Source organism: Pelophylax lessonae (genome assembly GCF_965119305.1).
Source record: "Pelophylax lessonae genome assembly, chromosome: 6".
NCBI classification, from domain to species: domain Eukaryota; kingdom Metazoa; phylum Chordata; class Amphibia; order Anura; family Ranidae; genus Pelophylax; species Pelophylax lessonae.
Window position 1 is genome coordinate 83,111,199 of NC_138773.1, and position 25,202 is coordinate 83,136,400.

General features: G+C 44.1%; 1 protein-coding gene across 1 annotated transcript; it reads right to left on the minus strand.

The window, feature by feature from the left end:
* Positions 1-403: 403 nt before the first annotated feature.
* On the minus strand, positions 404-16,003 carry LFNG (LFNG O-fucosylpeptide 3-beta-N-acetylglucosaminyltransferase). Its single transcript, XM_082260273.1, has 8 exons — positions 15,511-16,003; positions 4,350-4,398; positions 3,275-3,374; positions 3,010-3,163; positions 2,807-2,892; positions 2,213-2,378; positions 1,329-1,414; positions 404-1,215 (listed from the first exon to the last, which is right to left on the minus strand). Exons 1-8 carry the CDS (start codon positions 15,910-15,912, stop codon positions 1,149-1,151), a joined length of 1,110 nt encoding a protein of 369 aa, XP_082116399.1. The 5' UTR covers positions 15,913-16,003; the 3' UTR covers positions 404-1,148.
* Between the last annotated feature and the right edge of the window lie 9,199 nt (positions 16,004-25,202).

The window sequence follows — 25,202 nt, forward strand, 5'->3', positions numbered from 1 at the left end:
TCAGAATTCATATTTTAACTGCCATGGCTAGAAACCGGTTTGTTGCACTGGGTTATTGCCTGTTGCACAATCTTTCCACTATTCACTGCTTCATTAAAGTGGAAGTAAACCCATCAATTTAATAGTTTCAAAAAACAGTCAACATTTCCGGCATGCCGGAAATGCTAGCTGTCACATTGGTTGTGCTCGCAACCAAACTGTCAAACCATCCAATGGCTGGAATCATAACTGATCACATGTGCAGCAACATAGCAGTTGCAGATTAAACAGAGGCCAAGATGGCAGCTTCCTTGGCTGAAAACGATAGGAGGGTTTACTTCCACTTTAAGTGATTAATATATCACCATATTAGACAGGTGCTCTATGACAATAAAATTCTATTTGTTGAAGATAAGGGAGGATATTGGGGGAGAGGGGGGGGTGGTCTTCATTTGGACCTAAATCCGGAGCCTAAAATATAGCGGGGAGACATCCCCTAAGGTAAGGCAAATAAAAAAATTTTCCCAAAACTGTAGACTGGATCTTTGACAGCCAGATCCATAAAATATTAGCACCAATTGTGAAAAATATTACACACCAGAATGTACAAATAAAAAAAAAAAAAAAGTACCAAACATTTTTCAGTAGCCATGCAATCAATCTACACAAATCATATTGCATGATAACCAAGGCGCCTACTAAACAGGACCTTGGATGGATTGGCAATTTAAACTGTACCCCAATTTTGGGAAAATTTAGGTAAATAAGCAATAGGTAGCTCACAAGAAGCAACAGTTATAGGGGCAGGTCTTCGGCTTACATTCTATAAGAATTGCAGACACTGCTAAGCATTTAAAGTCTATAAGTCTTTGATTGAGCGAGTTGACATACACAAACTGAGCGTGTCAACCTTCGCGCTCTCTTCCAGAAGGTCCCCATGGCTCTCAATCACATGAGGAGGTGCCAAAAACTCTGCAGAGATAAGCTGTCACTGTCTGCTTAGGCAGAGACAGAACCGGCCGCACAGCAGCCTATGAAACGAAACACTGTGCGTTCCATGCACAGCACCAGAAACTGGCGACGTTCACAGCAAAGACGACGTACTGGTCCCACAAGCCCTTCGGATACCAGGGAAACTTGGGACGAGGTTGAAGAAGATTTGAAGTCTTCTAATAGGCAAAGGTTTTGGGGCACCAGGGAGTATCTGGATATAGCAGACAATGGACTGAGCGAAACCTGCGAGAGAAAAAAAAAAAAGGGGATGTTTAGAGACCTGGATATTTTATTAACAAGGCTCAGAGTTTAAAAAAACCTAAGCACCTCTTAGCAGACAAACAATGGACCCTTACCTTGATGGATCATCGTCAACTGAAAAGACTCCTTTCATGAGGATTGCATTTCTCTTGTTTTCAAACATCCCGTAACTCAATGTCACCTGGAAGAGAATAAATTACGTATTTTTAAGACCTGATCTTTAAATCTCTACAACAGAAACTATTCTAACCCAGGGGTGTCCAACCTTTTGACTTTCCTGGGCCACATTGGAAGAGGAATTGTCTTGGGCTACATATAAGATACACTAACAAAGGGTAGCTGATGAGCAGAAAAAGTTGGGCAGATCACAAATTAACAATCACTGATATAGATAATGTACCTATCCGAGTAATAAAACTTAATTTTGTGTAATATTTAATATAAAGTAAAAGAGGGCAACATGAAACTAGGGCGATATTGGTTTTTGGTAAACTAGCATATCAATATCTGGTTCAATGGATGTAGTAGCAATTCTCAATGAATTCTCAGACATTTTGGTTCTAATTTTTCACTTCATCCTTGAAAATGGTTGCTCACAAATATAAGTAATGCTGAAAAACTGATGACATGAATAAGGCGTGATTGTGAAGAGTGTGATGTTTTTGTATGGGAAAATGAAACGTATAAAAGCCCAGTAAAGAGACATGGTCACTTTTTTTTCGGCCACACGTGTTTGCATCTTTACAATAAATACCCCACCAAAAATCAACATTTTAAAGCATGTTTACAATTTTGTGTTGGGCTGCATTCATAGCGGTCTTGGGCCACATGTGGCCTGTGGGTTGCAGGTTGGACACCCCTGTTTTAAGCCATTTCAGCAAATTTTGCGCCATTAGGAATAAAGCATTATCACAAAATGTTGACAGCCCCTCCTTTAAGAAATAAAGCAAAGGTTCAGTTTACTGGGTACTGATCTTACCTGATTTGGGATTTCGATTTGAGGAACTTGGTGCAGGTTTTCCAGATGAGAATGGAAGAGGTTGCTTCGTATTAGCTTCACGCCAAGAACAGACTCAATGATATAACCAATAGTGCAGTCATCGGGAAGTCGGATTTTCTCAGCTGTGTTCATAAAGTGTCCCCCACTGCCAAAGAAAAGCAAACCGTGTTAAAAACACTGTCAAAGCAAAGATCATTGATCATAATATCCCTGTTTTAACATGCCCCTCCACTGTTGAGGTTGCCTTAGTGGCCAGTAAGGGTGCTCTCATTGGATAGGGGAGATGACCTTGGTCATGAAGTCAGGTTCCCAACAATAACTTCTAACTTAATCAAACTGGGGAGCATAAGGAGGCTTTTAAGACTAGTTAAGACATCAGTAGCTATCTAGTGGTGTCTTCTTCAGCAAGACATTTTCTTTGACATGCTGCAATATAAAATTGTCATGTCCCAGAAATTACTTCCTGTAAGGCAGTAATGACTAAAGTTACCGGAAATGCCCCCCCCCCCCCCCCATCTCCCCATCTGTAATCCAACCCAATTACCAGGAAACCGTTTCTAAATAGACACTCACCTTGCCCATGGGCTCATTTTTAGGGCCAATCCTCGGCTAATGCAGAACCCAGCTCCTCCAGTGGCAAACCAGAAGTTGACAGGACGCTGCGAAAAAAATAAAAAAAGATCGAACCATTACAAAACTACTCAAACAAGAGAACAAGATCACAGTTTAGTTCTTCCCTGCTTAACAGAACATCTAGGCAGGCCTCTTCTACTTACCATTTTGCTTTCACTGATCCTCTCGGTTGCTTGGATAGGCCGATCTAAACTTGGCTTCCCAATATATACATCATTCGTATGAGAATAACGTGACAACAGTTTAATTAGAGTCTTCACATTGACGTAATTGTCATCGTCCACATGGCAGAACCACCTAAAAAAGAACAAGCAACAATATAAGGTATGGCCACAAACCATAGAATTCCCTACAATTTATTATATGTTTAAATGCACTTTGTATTATACAACTTCACTAATAACTTACTTCATGTTGGACTCTATAAACGTGTCATATTCAACAGCCATTTTGCAGGACAAGGCTTGTCGGCTGTGAGCAGCAGAGCAGTTTGTGCTGATGACATTATCTGTAAGGGGATACAAAGAAACACGATCAGTATACCATAACCTTAAGTACATAACCACGCGCTGCAGAGATTTGGGGTTTAATTTCAGCCCTTGCTGGCAATGGGTTAATACAGCTGCTGGGATTGACAATATAAGGTTACAGTGAAGGATGCCATATAACACTGGGGGAAGCAGTAGATAGAACAAGCCATTGTCGTTTGGCTGGGGGAGGAGGACTGGCAAATCACTAGCTTTGGGGGGAGTGAACATGTGAAAGGGTTAATTACTAGTCCCTCACCCCCCCCTTTTTTTTTTAAAGGGATCTCTTCCTATTGAATATGCACTTTCCCAGATGAGGCCACCTGTTACTGGCTGTGCTCCCTCAATAGACGCTGTATAAAGAGTCTGAATAGAAATCATTTACATGAGAAGGATCAAGGTTGTGACCCAGACTCAATGGGGGAATAAAAAAAAAATACACACGCTACATTAGCAAGAAACCCACCCCACTGCTGGTGTTCCACCCTTCCTTGTCCATAATGGTTTATTCCTAGCTACTGCTTAAAGCTTACTCCTTGTCAGTCTAGTTAAAAGGTCCCAACAATGGAAGAGATGGTAAAATACAGTACAAAGGACCTACAGCACACGGAGAACATCCTTTGTCAGGCCCATTCACTTACAAAGCTCCATGTTGCTTAACCAACTTGTCCTAACCCCCACAGAACAGGGGCAAGCTCGAAATATGTTAACCAAATAAAAACGGCATTAAGATGTTTTTTTTGGTTAGAAATCAAAAGGAAATCAAATTATTGGTCCCAAACGAAGGATTTAAATATCTCAGAGGCAACATTTGTGTCCTGTTTATTTCTGATTTTCCCGGTGTTTATATAGAAGTCAGCAGCCCTGTAATGTATTGTATAGCTAGCTTCTACGTAAAATTGGAAAGTAAAAGTGGATTATACAACAAAGGGGGGGATTTGAAGTTTGATCCTCACCTGTCTTTTTCTGCAGCTCTTCGTCCTCCCCATCCGTGAAGATGAAAGTCTGAAAGATACAAAGGAGATAAAAGGCACATTACATTTCTGTGGTCGGGAATGCACCTGGGACATTTATACAAATAGGATGCAGAAAAGCAGATGGTTGGAGGACAGAGCTTATAATTTGCAGCAACCCCGATCAAATCCACGACTGGCTCCTTTTGTGTGCAGATTTTTGGAGAGCGACAGCTGTGTTGGTTAAAAATTCTAAAGCCCTCCCTAAAGCCAGTAAATGGAGATGGGATCAGAAGACTAGCATTTTGAAGGAAGCAAGAGTTAACTTCACTAAGTTATATACTTTTGCATTTTTTTTGATTGGCCGATATTCAATATTACATTTTTATAAATTTTATTACCGGTAGAGCGGTCAATTTATACAAGTATATTGGACATTCGTTTTGCACATTATCATTAGCACATCATCATCTCAGTTTTAAAGTATTTGTCTAATTTTCTTCCACTTTGCTCTTCGATTTATAAAACTTGCTACAAATGTTTCCTAAACTAATCATCATTTTATCTTTCATTTTGCCCTATTAAAATGACAGCAAAAGCAGCTACGATGTTCGGCTAAGAGCCGGTTCACACTGAGGCGACACGACTCCTTACTATTTTGGGGGCGACTTGTGCATTACCATGCACCACGACTTCGGAGCGACTTGCAGGGACTTCACATAATGGAAGTCTATGCAAGTTGCTCCGAGGTCGCCCCGAAATAGTACAGGACCCTTTTTCTAAGTCGGAGCGACTTGTGTCGCTCCTATTAGAACGGGTCCTGTATCGGTCAATGGACCGCGAGGGAGCGCGACTTGTCAGGCTGACAAGTCGCGCTAGTGTGAACCGGCTCTTACACGCTCGAAAAGTTACACGTTCGAAAAGTTACAACATAATTCCTACTGTTCTTCATAGGTGACACTACTAATAACTGTGGCATGAGCAGCTGTTATCGCGGCACGAGTCTTGGCTGTGTTCAACCTGCCACATATCCGAGGGTTGTCCCGAACCAGCCTTTACATCTGCCAGCCGCTTTAGCTCTGCTTCCAAATACCTTGTTTTCCATGCTTAGTTCTATGTAACTAAATAGCACTGAAAACCATTGTGGCTCTTGGGCCTGTAAGGCTGGGGGCTACCTTCATAAGCCCTGCCTACTTTTACCTTCCCCACCTGCCTGGCCGCCGTCCCTTATTGACACAGCTAATTCTCGGCAGATGTCGACCGTCTTTGTGGTTTTGTATGTTTTATTTAATTGTTGTGGGCAGCAAGATATTAAAAAAATAGCATAAGCCCCATCAGTTACAGAAGGGAAGAAAGGAAAAAAGGATGGCGTGCCACCTGCCTGTTGTAGGTAAAAGAAATAAAAAAAACAAGACACAAAGGAGGCATGAAAAGAAAGTAATGCACAGCAACAAAGAACAATGGAGGAGGAGGGAAGGAAGGCGAGATACCAAACTGCAGTTGAAGTGGAAGCTCCGCTGTCAAACGTAATTTATGCCTGTGGTAGGCTTTCTTAAGAAGGGAAGAGGGGAAAAGTTGGGAGTCTGTTTCTCAACAATAGGCTAAATGTTGCTGGCTAGCTTTACTCACTGAGCAAGAGTTTAAGCTGAGACGTGTCCTCCTTATTAGCATACAGCTGGCCTGGTTAAGCTTGGTGAATTGAAAAGGAGAATAAAAGAAAATGATTGATGTGGCAGCCCTTTTCTCCCTCCCGGGACACAGAGGGGGTGACTAGAGAGGGGGCAGGGTGGATTCAGGATCATTTAGAAAGGTACATTTTATAGAACAAATGACAAAATTGGTTCAAGATGGCTTTTCATTAAAAAATGCATACAAGCCCACAGTAAAGCCGTCCATAGTGGACAAACCGAAATCATCTACCAGTTTATTACTATCCTGTTCTATATTTAATAAGAAGATCCTAATTTCTTTGAGGATCCCGTCTGTCTTTGCCGTTGTTTGCAGTACTCTGCGTGAGTCTGGGCTGGGACCAAGTTTACAATCTGCCCTGCAGAGTCATGTCATCTATAGGACCAGAAAAGAATTTGCTTTACGGTTATTTTACCTTTCATCTCAGCAGGAGTTGGTTTTGGCACTAAAAATAGATAGCTAACTGTTTTTTTTTTTATAGGTCTGGCTAAGCAGTCGGATTCTGAGTCCCCATCCTCTCCCCTCCTTTGTCCTCAAAGCTCTGAGACAATGGGATGATTCCTGGCTATAAAAGAAGAGTCTTCTCTCTATAGAGAGACAGGAAAGAAAACTCAGGCACCCTCCTCGCTTTATTGGAAGTGTACTCCGGAAGCTTGTAGCCTGCCTGCCTGCTCCTTGCTCCAAGGGAGGAAGGGACAGCCTGTTTAAAGCCCCAAGTGTCACCTCTTAGGAGATATCTGTGATCGGCAGGATCCTTGGCTCACACCCCTTCCTGCCAGGCCCAAGAAGTCCAGCCAGGAAATCCAATCAATCTCAAACAATTAACCTTTATCTGCTCCCCAGCTACTAGACACATGGGTCAGACATTCCAGAAGCCTTTTGAAACAGCGGACTATATTTAACTATCCACCAGATATGTCCGATGATATGCTGCAAGTACCCTAAAATGGTCTATCAAAAATTAGAACCAAAAGGTTTGCTGAAATGGTATAATATATACCAGCCTTCAACCATTTTACTCCAGAGCAGGGTTTCCCAACTAGGGTTCCTCCTGTGGTTGCTAGGGGTTCCTTGAGCATTGAGCAATTTTAGCCTCTTAGATACGTTCCCACTGACAATTGATTTGTAAGAGACGGCTCACATTAACGCGACTTGTCAACCTGACAAGTCGCGCTCCCTTCGCGGTCCATTGACCGCTACAGGACCCGTTCTAATAGGAGCGACACAAGTCACTCCGACTTAGAAAAAGGGTCCTGTACTATTTCGGGGCGACCTCGGAGCGACTTGCATAGACTTCCATTATGTGAAGTCCCTGCAAGTCGCTCCGAAGTCGTGGTGCAATGTAAAGCACAAGTCGCCCCCGAAGTAGTAATGAGTCGTGTCCCCTCAGTGTGAACCGACTCTAAGAGGGTCATTCTTCCCAATGTCCACAAATATAGGGAGCATACTTCTCACTGACCATCACACTATTGTATCAAGAGTTGCAGATCTAGACATTTTTAGCAGGGGTTCCCTGAACACAAAAGTTATTTCAAGGGTTTATCAGTTAAGGTTGAGAAAGGCTGCTCCAGGAGGAACCCTTGAAATAATTTTCAGGTCTCAAAGAACATCTGGTAAAAATAATTCACCAGGGTCTGTGGGGGAAATGCCAACCTTACAGTATTAGTCAATGCCACCTTTACAGAAAGCTAAAATGATTACTGAGGTCATGCCACTGGCTCTTCCAAGTGGCATTGAACCTGAAATTAGCCAGGCACCATCAAATGAACACAGATCAAGGAACCCTTAACCAGTGCCATATTTTGGCCTAGGCCAACAAGGCTCAGGCCTAGGGCGGCACTTTGCAGGGGGGCAGCAAAAAAGCCGCCCCCCACCTCCACCTGAGAATCTATTGGCCACTGGTTGATAGAGTCGCCTCTCTCACCCCTCCTCTCTCTCTTCCACCCCCTCTCTCTTTCTCTCACCCCCCTCTCTCTCTCTCACTCTTTGATCCCCCCCCCACCCTCGTGAGATCTCAGGGGTTCATGTCTTTTTTTGGAGGGAGTCACGTCCATTAAAAAGGGAGTGGGGCAAATTTACATAGGAGGGGGCACCCAGTTTTAGTCTTGCCTAGGGCAGCACAAAACCAAAATACACCACTGCCCTTAACATTTGGAGGAGCCCTGCATGGAACCCTGGTTGAGAATGGCTTATCTACATTGACCAATTCGATATTACCTCGAAGCAGCTCTGTCAAGTAAGGGTTGGTGGATGATAAAAATCTGATTGGCTGGAATGGAGTAATTATTTTTAAAAAGGTACATATTTACAGTGGAAATCATTGTGCTGTACATTTTTTCCCCTGTTTACTACATAAGAAAACTAAATGTCTTGAAGAAACTGCAGTTCAGGGCAAAGAGCAAGTGTTGATTGCGGTTTATAAATTCCTCTGAAGTTTTACAACATCGGTAACAAGTAGGTGACATTGAATGTCACTATATCCTGAAGCTGGTTGGAGAGCATAGTGACAAGTGAGGTGCGTAGGAGGGCTGCGTGCTGCAGCCACGTGTTGCTTCGTGCTCCATTTACAAAAACCGAGCACTTTTAACTTAGGTTATCCCCCCCCAAAATACCACCATGCAGACAGATACTCCTCTCAATTACAGGAACCCCAAGCCCATTCGGTTTCAAAACATGTCATCTATCACTGACTCACCATTATGTAATACCAAAAATAATGTCTGTACATTTCTTTGAAACTTCTGCATTTTTCAGGCAGCTTTACTTTATTTTGGCCACTTCTCTAAATTTCAGCTTTGGCCACAAGATGCTTTTGTCCCTTAGAGAAGGGGGGGGTTTACGAAAGAGGAAGCATCGTTATTCTAAAAATCCACAAACACAGGATGCCAACTCCTCTTGTAACAATAGGGACCACCACTGAAGTAGGTGTGGATAATGACCCCCCCTACCCCTTTAGAACAGATCTAGCTAGTACAGTTAACAATAGACAGCTTGTCTGATTGTAAGGAACAAAAAAAAAAAAAAAAAAAAGAAGTCGACTATTTGTAGGTAGACTCTCCAATAAATCGAATAAAACAATTCTGTGCAGTAGAACATAGAACCTCAGCTGCATGGGGATGCTGGACTTAAATGTCCACAACAGCTGGAGGATTGAAGCTGCCTGTAACTGATCCGAAAGCCTGTAATAGCTGATATGTCCAATCTTGGAAGCAATGTATGATATCCCAATTCTGGTGTAATTCTATGTATTGGATCATTTCAAATTTGAATCTCGAGCGGTTGCCAGCAGACAGGTTTGACAAGATGATACAGATGATATGGGAGGAGGAGGAAGGAGAATTACTACCTGCAACAATCTGCTTGTCATATCACCTGTCAAACAACCCCTACTCACACAGGTTTACCCAAAACATTGCCTAACCAACCCCGGATCAGGACAAACAGCTTAGTGTTATTGGATGAGCTCCCACCTTCATTACAGTTTAATGAGTTTACGTTATCGGCACATTTAAAAAATGCACTCAATAGCTGATGCTATTCTAATCTGAACACTCTGTACAGGTAATTGGAATCATTAAGATTTTATTATGTCTATTATAGCCTTTATCAATGTTTTTACCACAGAGGAACCTTTGAAATAATGTTCAGAAGTTAGGCTGGCCATCCGATTTACAACATTTTAGATTTACTAAAACCATATATCATGAGGTCAAACCTAAGCACTTTCAATTTGTATGCAATCAGGCAGGCCATTGCACTACATAGTTGAAGGTAAATCTAAAGGAAATTGAACAAAAAGAAATGTATGACGTATGGTCAGCTTTAGGGAATTTTAGGGCTAAAATTAATTCTTCAGGAATTAGTTGGAAGAATGGTCCTTACATTGGTGGTCAGAATGCCACCCTTGCAGATCACTGGGGCCAATCCTCTGGCTGTTGCATGTGGTGTTAAAATAACCTGGGCATCAATAGGCCACAGCTCGAGGAACCCGCTTGGCCACAGCTCGAGGACGCCAAATGACGTCAATAGGCCACAGCTCGAGGACGCCAAATGACATCAAATAGGCCACAGCTCGAGGAACCCATAGCCACCCTTGAAGGAACCTTAGGGATCCACAGAACCTTGGTTGAGAATGGTTGGTCTAATAACTAGCAAACGAATTGCAGCTAAGCTTAAACAGTAAGTGGCGGTTCACACTAGTACGACTTGGTCAGCCTGACAAGTCGCGCACCGTCGCGGTCCATTGTGTGGTACAGGAACGGTTCTTAAAAGAGCGACACAACTCGCTCCAACTTAGAAAAAGGTTCCTGTACTACTTCGGGGTGACCTGGAGTGACTTGCATAGACATTATATGAAGTCCATGCAAGTCGCGCCGAAGTCGCGGTGCACGCGACTTCACAAGTCGCCCCCTAAGTCGGATCGCCATAGTATGAACAGACACAAGTGGTTTCAGTTATAGGTGGATATTCAGTTGCTGACTGAGGGGGGTATTTACTAAAACAGAGTGCAAGATCTGGTGCAGCTTCGCATAGAAACCACTCAGCTTCCAGGGTTTATTGACAAAGCCTAATTGGACAAGCAGAAATTAGAAGCCGATTGGCTACCAGGCTTCTGAGTGCTTCTGTTTTAGTAAATCTCCCCCTTTGTGGAAAGTTCCTTATGTCACCATTCTTGGCCCCGTTCTTGCCCACCTTGGGGTGTGCCTACTTCTGGTGAGTCCAGCAGGTGTGCAGACCTATGAACTAATACTAGCTTTTGAATGATTGCTGTGGGTTACCCCACAAACTGCCACTGATGAACCATCAGTGCACAAGTGATACTTTTGGAATGAATAGGTTTTATAGAAATTATCACAACGAGTCCACTCTAGAATACAGACTACAAGGGAGCTTCTGTAGATGGCCTTGCATAACCTTTTCTCATTGCCTTCTACAAAGATATTTAAAGTTCTTCCTTGTCTGTACTATATTTTGCCATGGGGCTCGGTTAATGGGCATACCCAGCAAGATTTATATTGATCACGTGTGTGATTCATAATACAACAGGTAGAAATGTGAAGTGGGAGTTGGACTTCGCTGCCAGATGCACTGGTTACCCCCAAGTGCTTGTTAAAGGTGGTCACAACCAGTTCTTCCCAGTTCCATCTGATTTGGTTGGACCGTATACATGCTTGTGTTTATACCATAAACAGAAGGCAGAGCTCTATCTACCTCATCTCTGTTGATATATACACAGAGCAGCACGTCAGGAGCATGTGAGGCACGCCTCTTCAGAGCCGTTACACCTGAGGACAAAACCTGGCAAGCCAGCCTCTGTCTTGTCACTGCCGCAGGCCTGTCAAGAGTGCCGGATGGGGTCTTAGAACAGTTGAAGAGCAGAATGACTGGCATAAGTCTCGTCACTGCCACAGGGCCTGTCCGGGGGACTGCCGTCTCCTGTAAAGTGCATTCCATGTAGACCTAACCCCATTACTGCTAGAGGCAGAGAGTGTGCACTGTACTACTGGAAATTCCAGATCAAGAATACAAACTATGCATGGGGTCCAGTCATTATATGAAGACATTAATCTATAACCAGGAAGTTAACAATAAATACCAGTACTATAACCAGCATGGTGGGCCTTGTAGTTCCACAACTGCCTATGACCAAGCTTTTGTAGTAACCTAACCTCCTACTGCCTTACTGAAAACTGCAGAAACCCTTAGTAACCATCCAATAATCATTGCTTTGGCCAAAACCTGTTCATCCTAGTTGAACAACTGAACCTTTTTGCATTTGGCACCAGATGCATAGGCCATACCTGTATGCAAAAGCCGCATGTGGTACTTAAATGTCACTGTCATTCAAATCCCCCTAAGGGCCACCTATTGTTCGTCAATAAGAAAAAATGATAAATATCTGAAGAAAAAGAAAAAAAAATGACAAATATGCAGAACTAGATTCCTTTACAGCCCTTTCGCGGGGTAAGCCGTACTTCAGCGCCAAAATGTGAAAACACGAGTTGTGCCGCAGGCGACTACGCAGGAGGCAACTTTTTTAGATGGCTTTGCACAACAGATGCTTATCTCTGCAGCAGATATTCAGGAAGATGGACAGAATAACGTTTTGTGCGCAAGCCCTTGTCATCACTTACAAAGAAAATATTTTTTACCAGCTGGGGTGGTCTACCATTTTAATTATCTCCCTTTTGCCCCTTTTTTTTTTTTTCTATTGTGCGATCAAAACAGTTACGAGTAACAATAGAGAGGTAACAGTATCACCCCAGTGTAGACACAGGAAACCTGGCCCTTTGTATCTATCAAAGAGACCTTGTCCTCTGCAACCCTAAATCTATTTTCTCACTGCTCCTCTATAGGGCAGGACAATCAGATAGAATAGAAATAAGGCATTAACCCCTTTGCTGCAGCTGGACTGAAGTCCAAGGGTTAACACTCGTGAAGATAGACAGAACTCACAATCAAAAAAAAAAAAAAGAGGAATCATTACCGGTGAACAAAAAAAGCTCATTATGAAAAACTTGTGTAAGATCAGGGGAGGCGTGCGGGTGAGTGGGTGAATTAGCTGTGTTTTGGGTTAAACATTGGATGTTTACTACCCAGGGGCATGCTGGAAGTAAGCGAACTGGAATTTCTACTTGCGCCCTAAGGTCCTGGCAAAAGCACCAATTTAGTCCATGCGGTTGACAAAACAGAAAGTTCATCTTATTAAAAAATAGAAAGATAAATAGGAGTTAGAGAGTTCCGCTTAAGACGCTCTTTGGCCAAGTGCAGATTCTTAAAGGGACAGCGCAAAGGAGGGTGTTTGATATTCAGATTTTCCTGGGAATTTCGCTAAGCAGTGAATTCCTCAAGCTGGAACCCTAACTAAACTTACATTCGAGATGCTGAACAGGATTATCTTGGCCCTCTTTAGTAGAAGCCATGAGTAGCTGTCAAGATATCTCTCAGGGAATTTGAGACCAATCGTGCTTGGTCAATATGAAAGCGTAGCCTTCCATGCCTATTCTTCAATGGCTATTTGGGTCACATCTCCCTCAAACGGCTGTCCTTCAAGAACCCTACAAGGACTGTCAAGCCTTGTCAAAGAGCCCCCAGAAAGCTTCCTCTTTTTGCTTGTTGCCCCCCCCCCCTCCTTTTTTTATCTTGGGGCTTCATCAGCCTACATCTCTTAGGCAACCTGACCTGGACACCACTGTGATAGCTTGGACTTCAAGTGTTCCCAGCATAAAAGCTCCTTGCAAGAGACGGCAAAAGCCTTTCTCTGGCCTTGCAGAAAAGGGGCATTGTTAGCAAACGCTGGGGGACAGCGTGAGAGAACAGGCCCGGGGTCCCTGGGAACTCAAACAGCCTGCAAAACCAAACAAAACAAAAAGAAACCCAAGAAGAAAGCGCCGGGCTTCATTCTCAGGGATGTCATTCTATAGTCCTTGTGAAATTTATCCTCGCCACCCCCCCCCCCCCCTTTCCCATCCCCAATCCTTAACTTCAATTCAGGCGCAAAGGACAGAAGAGAAAAAAAAAAAGCAGCTACATGACAAAAGAATAAACATAAAACACAAGGTAGGAATGAAGTAGCTGGTCTTCTGGGTGAAATCCAAATATCCCTGACAAGGCCAACAAAATTAAGGATCACCTACCCAAATCACGTTTTGTTTTAAAAAAAAAAAAAACTACTGATTCAGTAGGTCTGTGTGACCAATCAGATGTCAGGCCAATCTATATGAGATGCATGCTGACTAGTATTATAAGTTGCTGCAGTTTGCGGATTTCCAAGAGTGACAGAACTTGCAACATTTCCTTTGGCAGGAAGTGTCAGCAGAGCGCTCTACAATGTCACATACATGCTAGATGTCCCCTACAGTGCTGAAAGCTCCAGCCAAACCAGTGGCAAGTCATAAAACAGACAACGGATTGCCTAAATAAAAACAAATAAAAAAACAAAAAAACAAAAAAAAACAGCACTGTAGATCAGATTGTGCACACAATGTACAATATTATATAGGAGATGTGTGATTGTGTACAGAACAATGCTGGTTTCCTGTGAGTAGAGTCTACTATAGAGCAGACAATACAAACTCTATCCGGACATATAGAATACAGTAGAACATCTGCTCTCTATGTGCCCTTATATGATCCCATTTCACAGATCCAAGTCAGAAAACACAAACTTTATTTCATGCTCCTCCAGGCCCCTCCTCTCAAGAGGAATAATTATATATATATATATATAAAAAACAAAAAAGGGGATGAAGGGGGATTTAGTACCATGGATAGTGAGGGCTTAAAGGATGGTCATACAGAAAATTGGCATGACAGGCGTTTGCCAAAAATTAAGGGGCTCCATCCATAATGATCCCTGGAATCAAACATTCCTAAAGCCATATACTGAGGTCACCCAACTAAATCCATACCTATGGGAGCACCATTGGATTATAGATCCTTCCAGAGTGCGGAGTATAAGAAATTAAATCTACTGTGCAGTAATACATCTCTATCTATTATAAATCTAACTATATACAAGTCTATTATTCAAATATATGTATCTATAAAGCCATTTATTTTTCTACCCATCAATCAATAAATCTATGAATTGATCTATCAATTATCGATCAATGTATTGATCTATCAATTATCGATCTATCATCCATCTATTGATCAAATAAATATCGAACAATCTTCTATCTATAAAATGTGTATTTAAAAAACAATGTATTGATCAATAGATTATTGATTAATCGTCTATTAATCAATATGCCTATTGATTATCTATAAGCAGATAATCTATCAGTTGATCATAAGTCATATGTATCAATCGATCAAATATCAATCGATCAATTATCAATTTCTGAGTTGTGACACTAACATTTGTAGCATTGCTTTAATAGATTTAATTTTTAGGTTGAGTTGATACAAATTAAAGCTTATACTAGTGATACATTGTGACTCCTGATGTCACTTGAGATGAACAGATGGCACAGCAATCCCTACCCCATTGTCAGCCAACCAAGTGAGGTCTTCGCTCCTCTAGAGAGGTAACATTGTGACTTTTGTGAGCAGATTGTAACCCTCAATGAATGTTTATGTATAAGAGTATATAGGATGGTATGGTAGGAGTAGAGAAGATCAGGGGGTAAAGGATAAGTTGCCTCCCCACCATTGCTTAATCAGGTGACCCCTTATCTCTGATCAGATGACCCCCCCCTTATCTCTGATCAGGTGACCCCCCCTTATCTCTGATCAGATGACCCCCCCTTATCTCTGATCAGGTGACCCCCCCCTTATCTCTGATCAGGTGACCCCCCTTATCTCTGATCAGATGACCCCCCCTTATCTCTGATCAGATGCTCCCCTTAATCTCTGAGCATGCCCCCCCTTTTAACTCTGATCAGGTGCCCCCTACCCCCTTTATCTCTGAACATGTGTCCCCCCTTTTTATCTGTGATCAGGTGTCTGGAGGTGATGTTGGGGGTCTCACCTGCTTCTTGTTCCTGGAGATCCAGGTGTCCATGAGCAGGTCCATCCTGGACCGGTGAAACTTCTTGGTAGTCTTCACGGCAATGAAGACATCTTCAGCGGTGATCTCTTCTATGGAGGGCTTGCTGGCCCCCGGGGCCCCTACAGAGGGGGCCCCCACCTGCTCTACGTCCTTCCTCTCCCGGGTGAGCTGGCTGAAATAAGCCGAGAAGGTCTGGGCATCCTTGGCGGACGGCGGCTCCTCACCCTGGGCAGAGGCTGCCCCGATCAGCGCGGAGAGGTCGGTGGTCTGTGCCATCTGCACCAGCTGTCTGTTCTGCTGATCCACCACCAGGACCAGCAGGCAGGTGAGGGTGGCCCCCACCAGGGACAGCAGCAGCTTCCTTCCGCAGTTCTTCAGCATCCTACAAGCTGGGATCAGTCCGATCAGTGATTGGGGGAGCCGGCTGTATGCAATCCCACTGAGCTCAGCTCTCTGATCACTGACACACTGTACACACACTGAGCACACAATACCGCACTCTGACATTTAAAATCTCCTACGTAGCAGCACGCCCACTGAGGAGGGGCAGAGTGCTACCCCGCCCATCTCCTTTAAGAGATACTGTGGGAGCCATACCCACTGGGGAGGGGACAGACTGAAAACACGCCCACCACAGCGTTAGATATACAGAAAGGGGCCGAGCCGGGGGCGTGGTAGGATGGCAGGTCACACCCCCTGTGGAATCCCATGTGGCTTTCAGGCTGGTTCCATGAGTGTCACAATGGGCGGGAGCTGGCCGGAGGAGGACGTGTGTTCCCTGTGCTGGGACTGTGAGCGGGATCTAGCAGAGGATCGGATGGCTGCTCGTCTTTTTACAATAAAAATGAATACATGTACAATCATTATTTTACTGCCTGGGGGGGGGGGTTAGTGCGATCTTGAGTTGTAACAGAAACCTATTTATCAATTGTCCACAACAATTCATGCAGAGCATTGCAACCTGGCTCAGCTCATCACACCACGGGTCCAATGCTGAGATATGCAGAGCATTGCAACCGTGCTCAGCTCATCACACCATGGGTCCAATGCTGAGACCGGTGCAGGCTCTTCCCCAGTCTCATGTGTACGGGGTTAAAGCTGACCATACACTATTGCATAGCTTCCAACTGTCACTGATTTTGAGGGACTTTCCCTGATTTGGAACAAAGTCCCTCTTTCCTCTTCATTTTGGTCTGATCTATAAAGTTGTATATAAAATACACTTTTTAGCTTTCAAAAAGTGTTTCCCAGCTCTAAACCTTCCATCCAATTTCTAAATTGCTGCATTTGTTAATTTCCAAAGCCAATATAAAGGAATAGAAATGGAAAAAAAAGCACTTGTGGGTTTAACCACTTTACCACCGGAGGATTTTGCTGTCTTCCGTCCAGGCCACTTTTTGCGATTCGGCGCTGTGCGACTTCAACTGACAATTGCGCGGTCGTGCGACGCCGTACCCAAACAAAATTTACATCCTTTTTTTCCCACAAACAGAGCTTTCTTTTGGTGGTATTTGATCACCTGTGCGATTTTTACTTTTTGCGCTATAAACAAAAAAAGAGCGTTTATTTTGAAAAAATAACAATATTTTTAACATTTTTTTATATGAAATTCCCCCCAAAAAAGATGTAAAAACCAATTTTTAAAAAAATTTTTGGCCAATTTGTTTTCTGCTACCTATGTTTGGTAAAAAAAATCGCAATAAGCGTATTTTGATTGGTTTGCGCAAAAGTTATTGTGTTTACTAACAAAGGTAAAGATTTCTGTAATTTTTGGTGTTTTTTATTTTAACGCGTAATGGCGGCGATCTGCGATTTTTTTTGTGGGACTGCGACATTGCGGCGGACAGATCGGACCCTTGACTGACATTTTTGACACTTTTGGGGGTACCAGTGACATTAGTGCAGTAATCAGTGCTATATATATATGCACTGTTACTGTAAAAATGACACTGGCAGGGAAGGGGTTAATTTTATTGGAGAGGGAGGGGTTAATGTATGCCTGGTGCTTACTGACGTGTGGGGGGGAGGTGACTGAGTGAGTCATGGACAGATCGGATGTCCAGCTATGCTGAACAGTCCGATCTGTCACTCCCTGTCACTATAGAGATCCGCCCGCTGTGTTTACACACAGCGGGCGGATCTCCAGACTCGATCCCCGACGATCGGGTAAGAGCAGCGGCGATCGCCGCTGCTCCTCCCCTGGCCCGACTCCCGCTGTGAATGAAAACAGCGGGAGCGAGCCTCCGGCGGCGCGCAATCGCCTCTCAGAAGGGGGAGTGTCTGACGACGTTAATACTACGTCGTCAGACGATAACGAGCCACTCTGCCGCGGTAGTATTACTGTGAGCGGACGCAAAGTGGTTAACTAATCATTTTTTTGTATAATTCTCCTTTAAGGGGGTGTGACAGGGGGTTTGTCCTGTGCCTACATACTTTGGGTAATAGGTGTCCCCAGGGCCGCCATCAGGGGGGGACAGCCCATACAGATGTAGGGGGCCAAGGCGTCCCAAGGGGCCAAAGAGCGGGCCCTGGTGTTCCACCACTGCTGGGAGAGGGGGGGGGGGGTGCGCTGCTCACTGCCCGTTCTTCTTCTAGTTTTAATGAATGGCCGCTCTGGGATTCCCGCCCCTATCAGTGGCGGCTGGTGCTCAAAATTTTTTTTTTGGGGGGGGGGGGGGCCCAAAAAGAAAAATTATGAGTTATGAATGAAATTATGAATGAACACAGCGAGTGAGTGTCCTCTGTGTTCATTTAGAAAAGGAAGGGGCTGGTTAATGACATATTTACTAGCCTCTCCCCCCACTCTCCATCCTAAAACATCCTTGCAGCAGCCAGTGGGAGAGGAGGGAAGCCAGCAGCACTTGGGGGGGGGGGGGAGCCCAGGCAATAGGGGGAATCAGCATTGCACACAGTGTTAGGGTGTGGCCAGCAGTGCTGGGACAAGGTCAGCTAGAGCCCAGGGCAAGCATGCCAAATTGCCCCCCCCCCTCCAAGATGTATGAGCATTATGTATCTGCAAAAAAAAAAAAAAAATCCCTCCCCCCAAAAAATATTGAGCACCAATCTACATGCTTAGCTAAAATCCTCTACCCCTCAAATTTCTCCTCCGAGCACAAATCCTTTCCCCCCACTCCAAATCTCCCTCCTAGCACAAATTCCCCTACCCCAATCCCTCCAAATTTTCCCTCCTAGCACAAATGGCACCCACAAATTCCCCTCCTAGCACAACCCCCCCCACAATATTACCTTTTCTTACACAAACACCCCCAAATCCCCCATCCTAGCACAAATCCTCTTCCCCATCTCCCCTCTTAACACAAATCTCCCCCAATTCACCCTACTCCTAGCACACCTCCTGAAATTTCCCATCATAGAACAATTATTACCTCCTGCTGCCCCCCCAAACGTCCCCCTGCAAACACAAATCCCCTCCCCCCAATCTCCTTGTGGTGCCCCTGCACCTCACATGATACCACAGTGCCCAGGGCAGCCGTCCCTCCTGCCCACCCCTTGTCCGTGCCCTAGTGCCCAGGCACATCTGGCACACCCCTTGTGCACGCCTATGCTGCAGCCACCGAGCAACAAAAGTTTTCCAACATACTGGTTCAACAGAAATCGATCGTTAGATTGACTTATGTCAAGCAGTAATGACCACACATGGATTGGAATTTGTTTGGTCCTTACTGAACTGGCTTAATTAAAGTCCATCTATGGGCGGCTTTAGCCTTTAAAATAGTTTACAAGGTCCATTGATTAGGGAATCTTCTATAGCCAGCGCCATAATAACTTGCAGTAAATACTGATACTGTCTGATACCACGCCGACAAGATTAAAGCTAGTGGTTGAACATGCGGGCATGGCCTGACTGCTAAATTATCATTTTATTATTTTATTGGTCATTAGAAAGCTTAATAACTCTCCCTTGGATTACTTGAAAGAGTTTTCCAGAACAGGAAATGCAAGTAATACAAGTTAAACATCTAGGAGAATTAAAGTGACCAATTCGTATGCCTAATGAGTGTTTCATTAAACTGGTTTCTTACAATGATCTGGGAGCGACTGACACAACCAGTTTAGAACCCTATGGAATTCTCCTATGGCCGGGAATGCCATATCTTATGTACGCTTATCGAACTGTAATGGCGTCACTTACAGAGCTGGCGCAAGGGACAAAACTTGGCTTTGTTTTAAGCCACATTAAACATTAGCATTGCTACATTGATACTATAAGGGAGTCTTGCTGATGGATGTTTCATTCAGTGTATTACAGAGAAATGCAGAATGAAGCCACCAAAGTCCGCTGAAATATTCATTTTGGTTGGAGGAGGCATTAAAGATTTCAGGCCACATATATGATTTTAAAGCCCAGTTCTAGCCTATCCTCCAGTTCTCTCAATATGTATTTATGATCATTTTTTTTGCATTCGGAGTTTAGGGGTATATTTCATTTTTGTAAAACTGCATTCATTCTGTGTGAATGGGGTCAAAACTAAATCTTACTAGGCTATTTTCTCTCCAGGTCAGATGTTATTCATTCATAAAAATAGCTTGTTTCACAAAGATACTGAATTATGGCCACGGGATGGAGCTGGAAATCATAGGAAACAAGTATTTATTTCCTATGATTACTGGCTCCATCTAGTGGCCATAATGCTGCATTTTCCTGATTCCCTCTATTCTATATAAATTGATAGAATTTGACTTGAATAGAAAACAGCCCAGTAACATTCGATTTTGACCCCAATCACAAAGAACAAATGCAGTTTCACAGGACGAATAGCTCTGAGAATTTTTAATAAATACAACCAGAAGTGATACCCTTTATTGGTTGACTTAAGCTTATTAAAGAAGCAAGTTTTTTGGATAACTTAAGCCGGCCATAGACAGTTTGGCTGAGGGCTTGGCTGAGATTCGAACCATGTATGGGCAGGCTGATCGATCAATTTGTGTACAACCAGCCTGTTCGATTTTACATGCAATTATTGCTAGTGGCTGTTATAGCCACTAGCGATAGTCACTGTGTTCCCCTGGTGGGGACAGCTTGCCCCATCCCCCTTCGGGAGAACACAAGTCTGGGGGAATCAAGCAATTTTCTTTCCTGAAACTCGTGGTTGCAGGAAAGAAAATCGCTCTGTCTATGGCTGGCCTTTGACCCTTTATTTTAGATATATTTTTGCCACTCATGTGACTTTTAGGGTCCTGTTCCTCCTATTTTGTTTATCAATAGATGGTCTTCATTGATGCAAAGAATGGCACTTAAATAATGTCAGTGCTTATCTCTGCCGTATTTTACCCCATGATGAAGCATTCACTTTCTCCTCAATGAGGTCCTCCCAAAGACTCACCACTTTGTGGTACAGCGTTGATCTTATTCCGTTTTGAAGAACGCCCAAAATCATTCAACCATCTTTCTGTGGACGTCATCAAACTGGTGTCTTTGAAGCACTGGGCTCACAGAAAGTGAGTTGAATGATTTTGGGGATTGTTCAACACAGGAGAGGACCAATGCTGGACCACAAGCTGGTAAATCTTTAAGAGGACGTGAGTTTTTTTAATTTTAAGAACGCACAAAATCATTCAAACCCCTTTCTGTGAACCCAGGGCTTTAGAGAATGGGTGGCTCTATGAAGCCCTGGGCTCACAGAAAGTGAGTTGAATGATGTTGGGCATTCTTCAATACAGAAGAGGACCAATGCTGCACCACAAAGTGTTTAATCCTTGAGACGATGTGAGTTTTGTAGTTTGAAGAATGCCCCAAATTATTCAACCCCCTTTTTGTGGATCCAGGGTATCATAGAAATGGTGGGTCCATGAAGCCCTGGGATCACCGAAAGTGGGTTGAATGATGTTAGGGATTCTTCAACACAGAAAAGGAGACCAATGCTGGACCACAAAGTGGTGAGTCTCCGAGAGGACATACGTTTTCTAATTTAAAGAACACCCAAAATCTGTAACCCTTGTTCTGTAGGCCTAGGGCAGGGGTGTCAAACTCAATTTTATCGTGGGCCGCATCAGTATTATGGTTGCCCTCAAAGGGCTGGTTATATCTGTAAGATTAGATGTCCAGAGCACCCCACGCCCCCTTACATCCTACATGAGATGTCAAGAACCCCCTCACCATCATAAGTCAAGAGTCACCCACCCTTCCTTACATCACAGTGCACCCCCTTACCTTGTGTTGCTGCCAGGAAGACGATGCGGTTGATTCTGGGAAGAAGTACAGGGTCTGGAGGAGAATCAGAAGAGGGCTGGAGTCAGCTTCCAGAGTCTGCTGAATGCTGAGACCAGGGGAGGCAAAGGCAAGGTGGTGTTGCGGCTGCACAGAGAGGTGCACGATCTGTAGGAGGAGTTCTGCCCTCCTCTCTGCTGCGGACTGCTGAGAAGGGGGAGGGGGGTGGGCAAAGATTAGCCTTTCTGCAGCTGCACAGAGGAGTGCAGAATCTGGCAAAGGAGTTCTGTACTCTCTGCTGTCGACTAAAGAGACAAGGTGGGGGCAAAGACAAGGGGGGTGCGGGAGCTGCAGGAGAGGTGCGAGGGCCACATGAAATGGCCTGGGGGGCCGCATTTGGCCCGCGGGCCTTGTGTTTGACACCTGTGGCCTAGGGCATTATAGAACTGGTGGGTTCATGAAACCCTGGGCTCACAGAAAGTAAGTTCAATGATGTTGGGCATTCTTCAACAGAGAGGAGGACCAACGCTAGACAACAAAGTGGTGAGTCTTTGAGAGGACATGAGTTTTTTAATTTAAAGAATACCCAAAATCATTCAACCCCCTTTCTGTGGACCCAGGCAGTGGTGTATTTAGGTTTTGTGCTGCCCTAAGCCTGACTAAACTTGTGCACCCCCTTATTTAAATATGACCCGAGCCTTCCTGTTTCTGACCCGTTCTGTCATCTGTAAACCACAGACCACAACCACAGTGTATCAGTGCCCATCAACGTAGCCTCATCAGTTCCCATAAGTTCAGCCTCATCAGTGCCCATCACATGAAATTATATTATATTAAAAATTATATTATTGACATGATGACTCACCTGCCGGTATTATCATACTGGCAGGTAGCAGTGTGAGTGCTTTATGTAGGTGCCAGACTTATTTGGATCCTGCCCTCTGCCCAATTCACCCCATAAGACTGGCACGATACTAAAAGTGCAGCGCAAGCCGGCGGGGCCGGGAGGAGGCTGTTTTTTTTTTTTTTTTTTTTTGTGTGGGGTGCAGCTTTTATGCTGCCCCCTGCAAAGTGCCGCCCTAGGCCTGGGCCTTGCTGGCCTAGGCCAAGATACAGCACTGGACCCAGGGCATTAGAGAACTGGTGGTTCTCTAACTGGAGAACTGGTATAAATCCCTGGGCTCACAGAAAGTAAGTTGAATGATGTTGGGAATTCTTCGGTTAAGTTCTCTATTTGTCCAAGTTGTGTTTTACCCAATGCAAATTCAGGTATTGAAGGCAGTTGAAGGGTTTTTTCCAACTCTAAATGTTGACATGATCTGGTGAAGACTGTTAACATTCTTTCCTGATGTATTTGCTTTCGGAATCCCTGATTGTATCAAGGATATATAAATAGATCTTGTCGCTAGCACAGGAGCCACTTGGGGATCTGACAGTTTGTCCTGTCCAAGTGTTACTGCCAGCAGTTCACTGATACGTGCTAAAGCTGAGAGTGTTTATTGAAAAGACAGAAGTGTGTCTTATATGAAGTGTGCCCCCACCACCACCTTATTTCAATAACAAGCTCTAATAACAGGATGGGTGATTATGTTGATTTATTACTGTAGGTCTGCAGGTCTGACGAATATAACACATGCTTGTGAAATCTTTAATGACTTTTAACAATCCAGCCCTGTGTATTGCAAATGAGCATTATCCGGTGTGTAGGTGGGGATCTATTCACTATACAGTGAGAGGCATTTGCAATCAATAGAGTATTTGAATTCCTTTAAGCAAGTGGAGGTCTGTGGATAATCCCTTTACCTGGGTTCTGTTTTTTATGAGTACGCATGTGGAAGATCACTGTCAAGAGAGTTCATTTAAAGTTACTGAAAGCATACCAAAAAGCTGGCCATCGCCTTCCGAGAACGCTTGGACTTATATGGAAGACCTGACTCTATCACAATGTTCTTTTGGCTGTTTTCACCCAGATATGAGTGCTTATGAGTACAGCAATGTGCAAACTATCCCAGTTTTGGGGTAACTCAGGGGTGCTCAACTTGTAGCCCTCTGAGCCATCTGGTGTGGCCCTCAACCTCAAACCAGGGAAGTGCACTTCTATTATATCCTGTAGGTTTGGTGCGCTTTCCTGAATGCGGGAGTTTTGGTGGGCTTTCAGAAAGTGCACCACACCCACAAGATATAATGGAAGTTTTTGGCAAAGCGCCACTAACCTGCAAGAAAGCCGCAAGTCCACTGTGCTGCATCCGTGGTGCAGAAAACCACAGTAAATCAGTGTGAAAGCAACCTTGTAGGGGGCTCAGGACAGTAAGTGCTCATTTACATTTGCTTTTTGGGGAGTGGTAAAAACCTATAGTCGATATGTGTTTTTACCACACACCCCAACCACTGGTGTAGCGTCAGGGGTCGCAATGGCAACCCCACCCTATACTCTAGGGAGCCCGTGTGGCCTCCCTGTCACATTCTGTTTTACACTTGGACAGGAGGGGCAGCATATACAGAAGCTGATCGCTTCAATTTTCCTCCTGCAGCCTCATTCACCCTCCATTTAATTTCCTTTTTGCCTGCAACCGGTTACCAAATCACTTAAGTGGTCCGCACTTTTCAAAGGGTTGAGCACCCCTAGGGTAAACAGTAGCCAATGGTCAAGGCTTTATAGTCTGTTCTATTATTTTGTTCTTCAAGAATGCTTTTTTGGAGCTGATTGGCCCACCTCCATAGAATATGCACTGATTCCCGGTCTGGCAAAAAAAAGGAATTCTTATGGACATCTTAAGTTAGTATTATTATTATACAGCACATGTGTCAAACACAAGGCCTAGGGCCAAATCTGGCCCTCCAGGCCATTTCATGTGGCACTCACACCTCTCCTGGAGCTGCAGTAGAGCTCCAACCCTCCTTTGAGCCTCCTGCAGACCTGCACTTTCTGTTTCCCAGCTCTGCCACCAGCTTCTTCCCAGCAGCAACACAAGGTAAGGGGGTTCACTTTGATGTAAGGGAGGGTGGGGTTGGACTCTTAACATCTGATATAAGGGGTTTGGGATGCTCTGGACATCTAGTATTACAGATGCAACTGGCCCTTTGAGGGTAATCATAATGCTGATGCGGCCCTCGATGAAGTTGAGTTTGACACCCCTGTTATACAGGATTTATATACCACCGGCAGTTTGCACAGTCTTTTACAACATGAGGGCAAATAGTACATTTACAATACAATTCAACACAGGAGGAATCAGAGAGCCTTGTTCATTACAGCTTAAAATTTAAGAGGGAGGGTCAAGAGATACAAAAGGTAATAACTTTGGGGGATGAGCTGATGGAGAAAATAAAAGTACAGTGGTTAGATGAAAGCAGGATAGGCCTCTGAAGAGACGGGTTTTCAGGGATTGCCTAAAAGTAGACAAAGTAGGAAATAGTTGGACAGATTGTTGTAGGAAGTTTCATAGGATGAGAGAGGCTTCGGAAAGTCCTGAAGGCGAAAACTCTTGAGTACAGAGGCAGC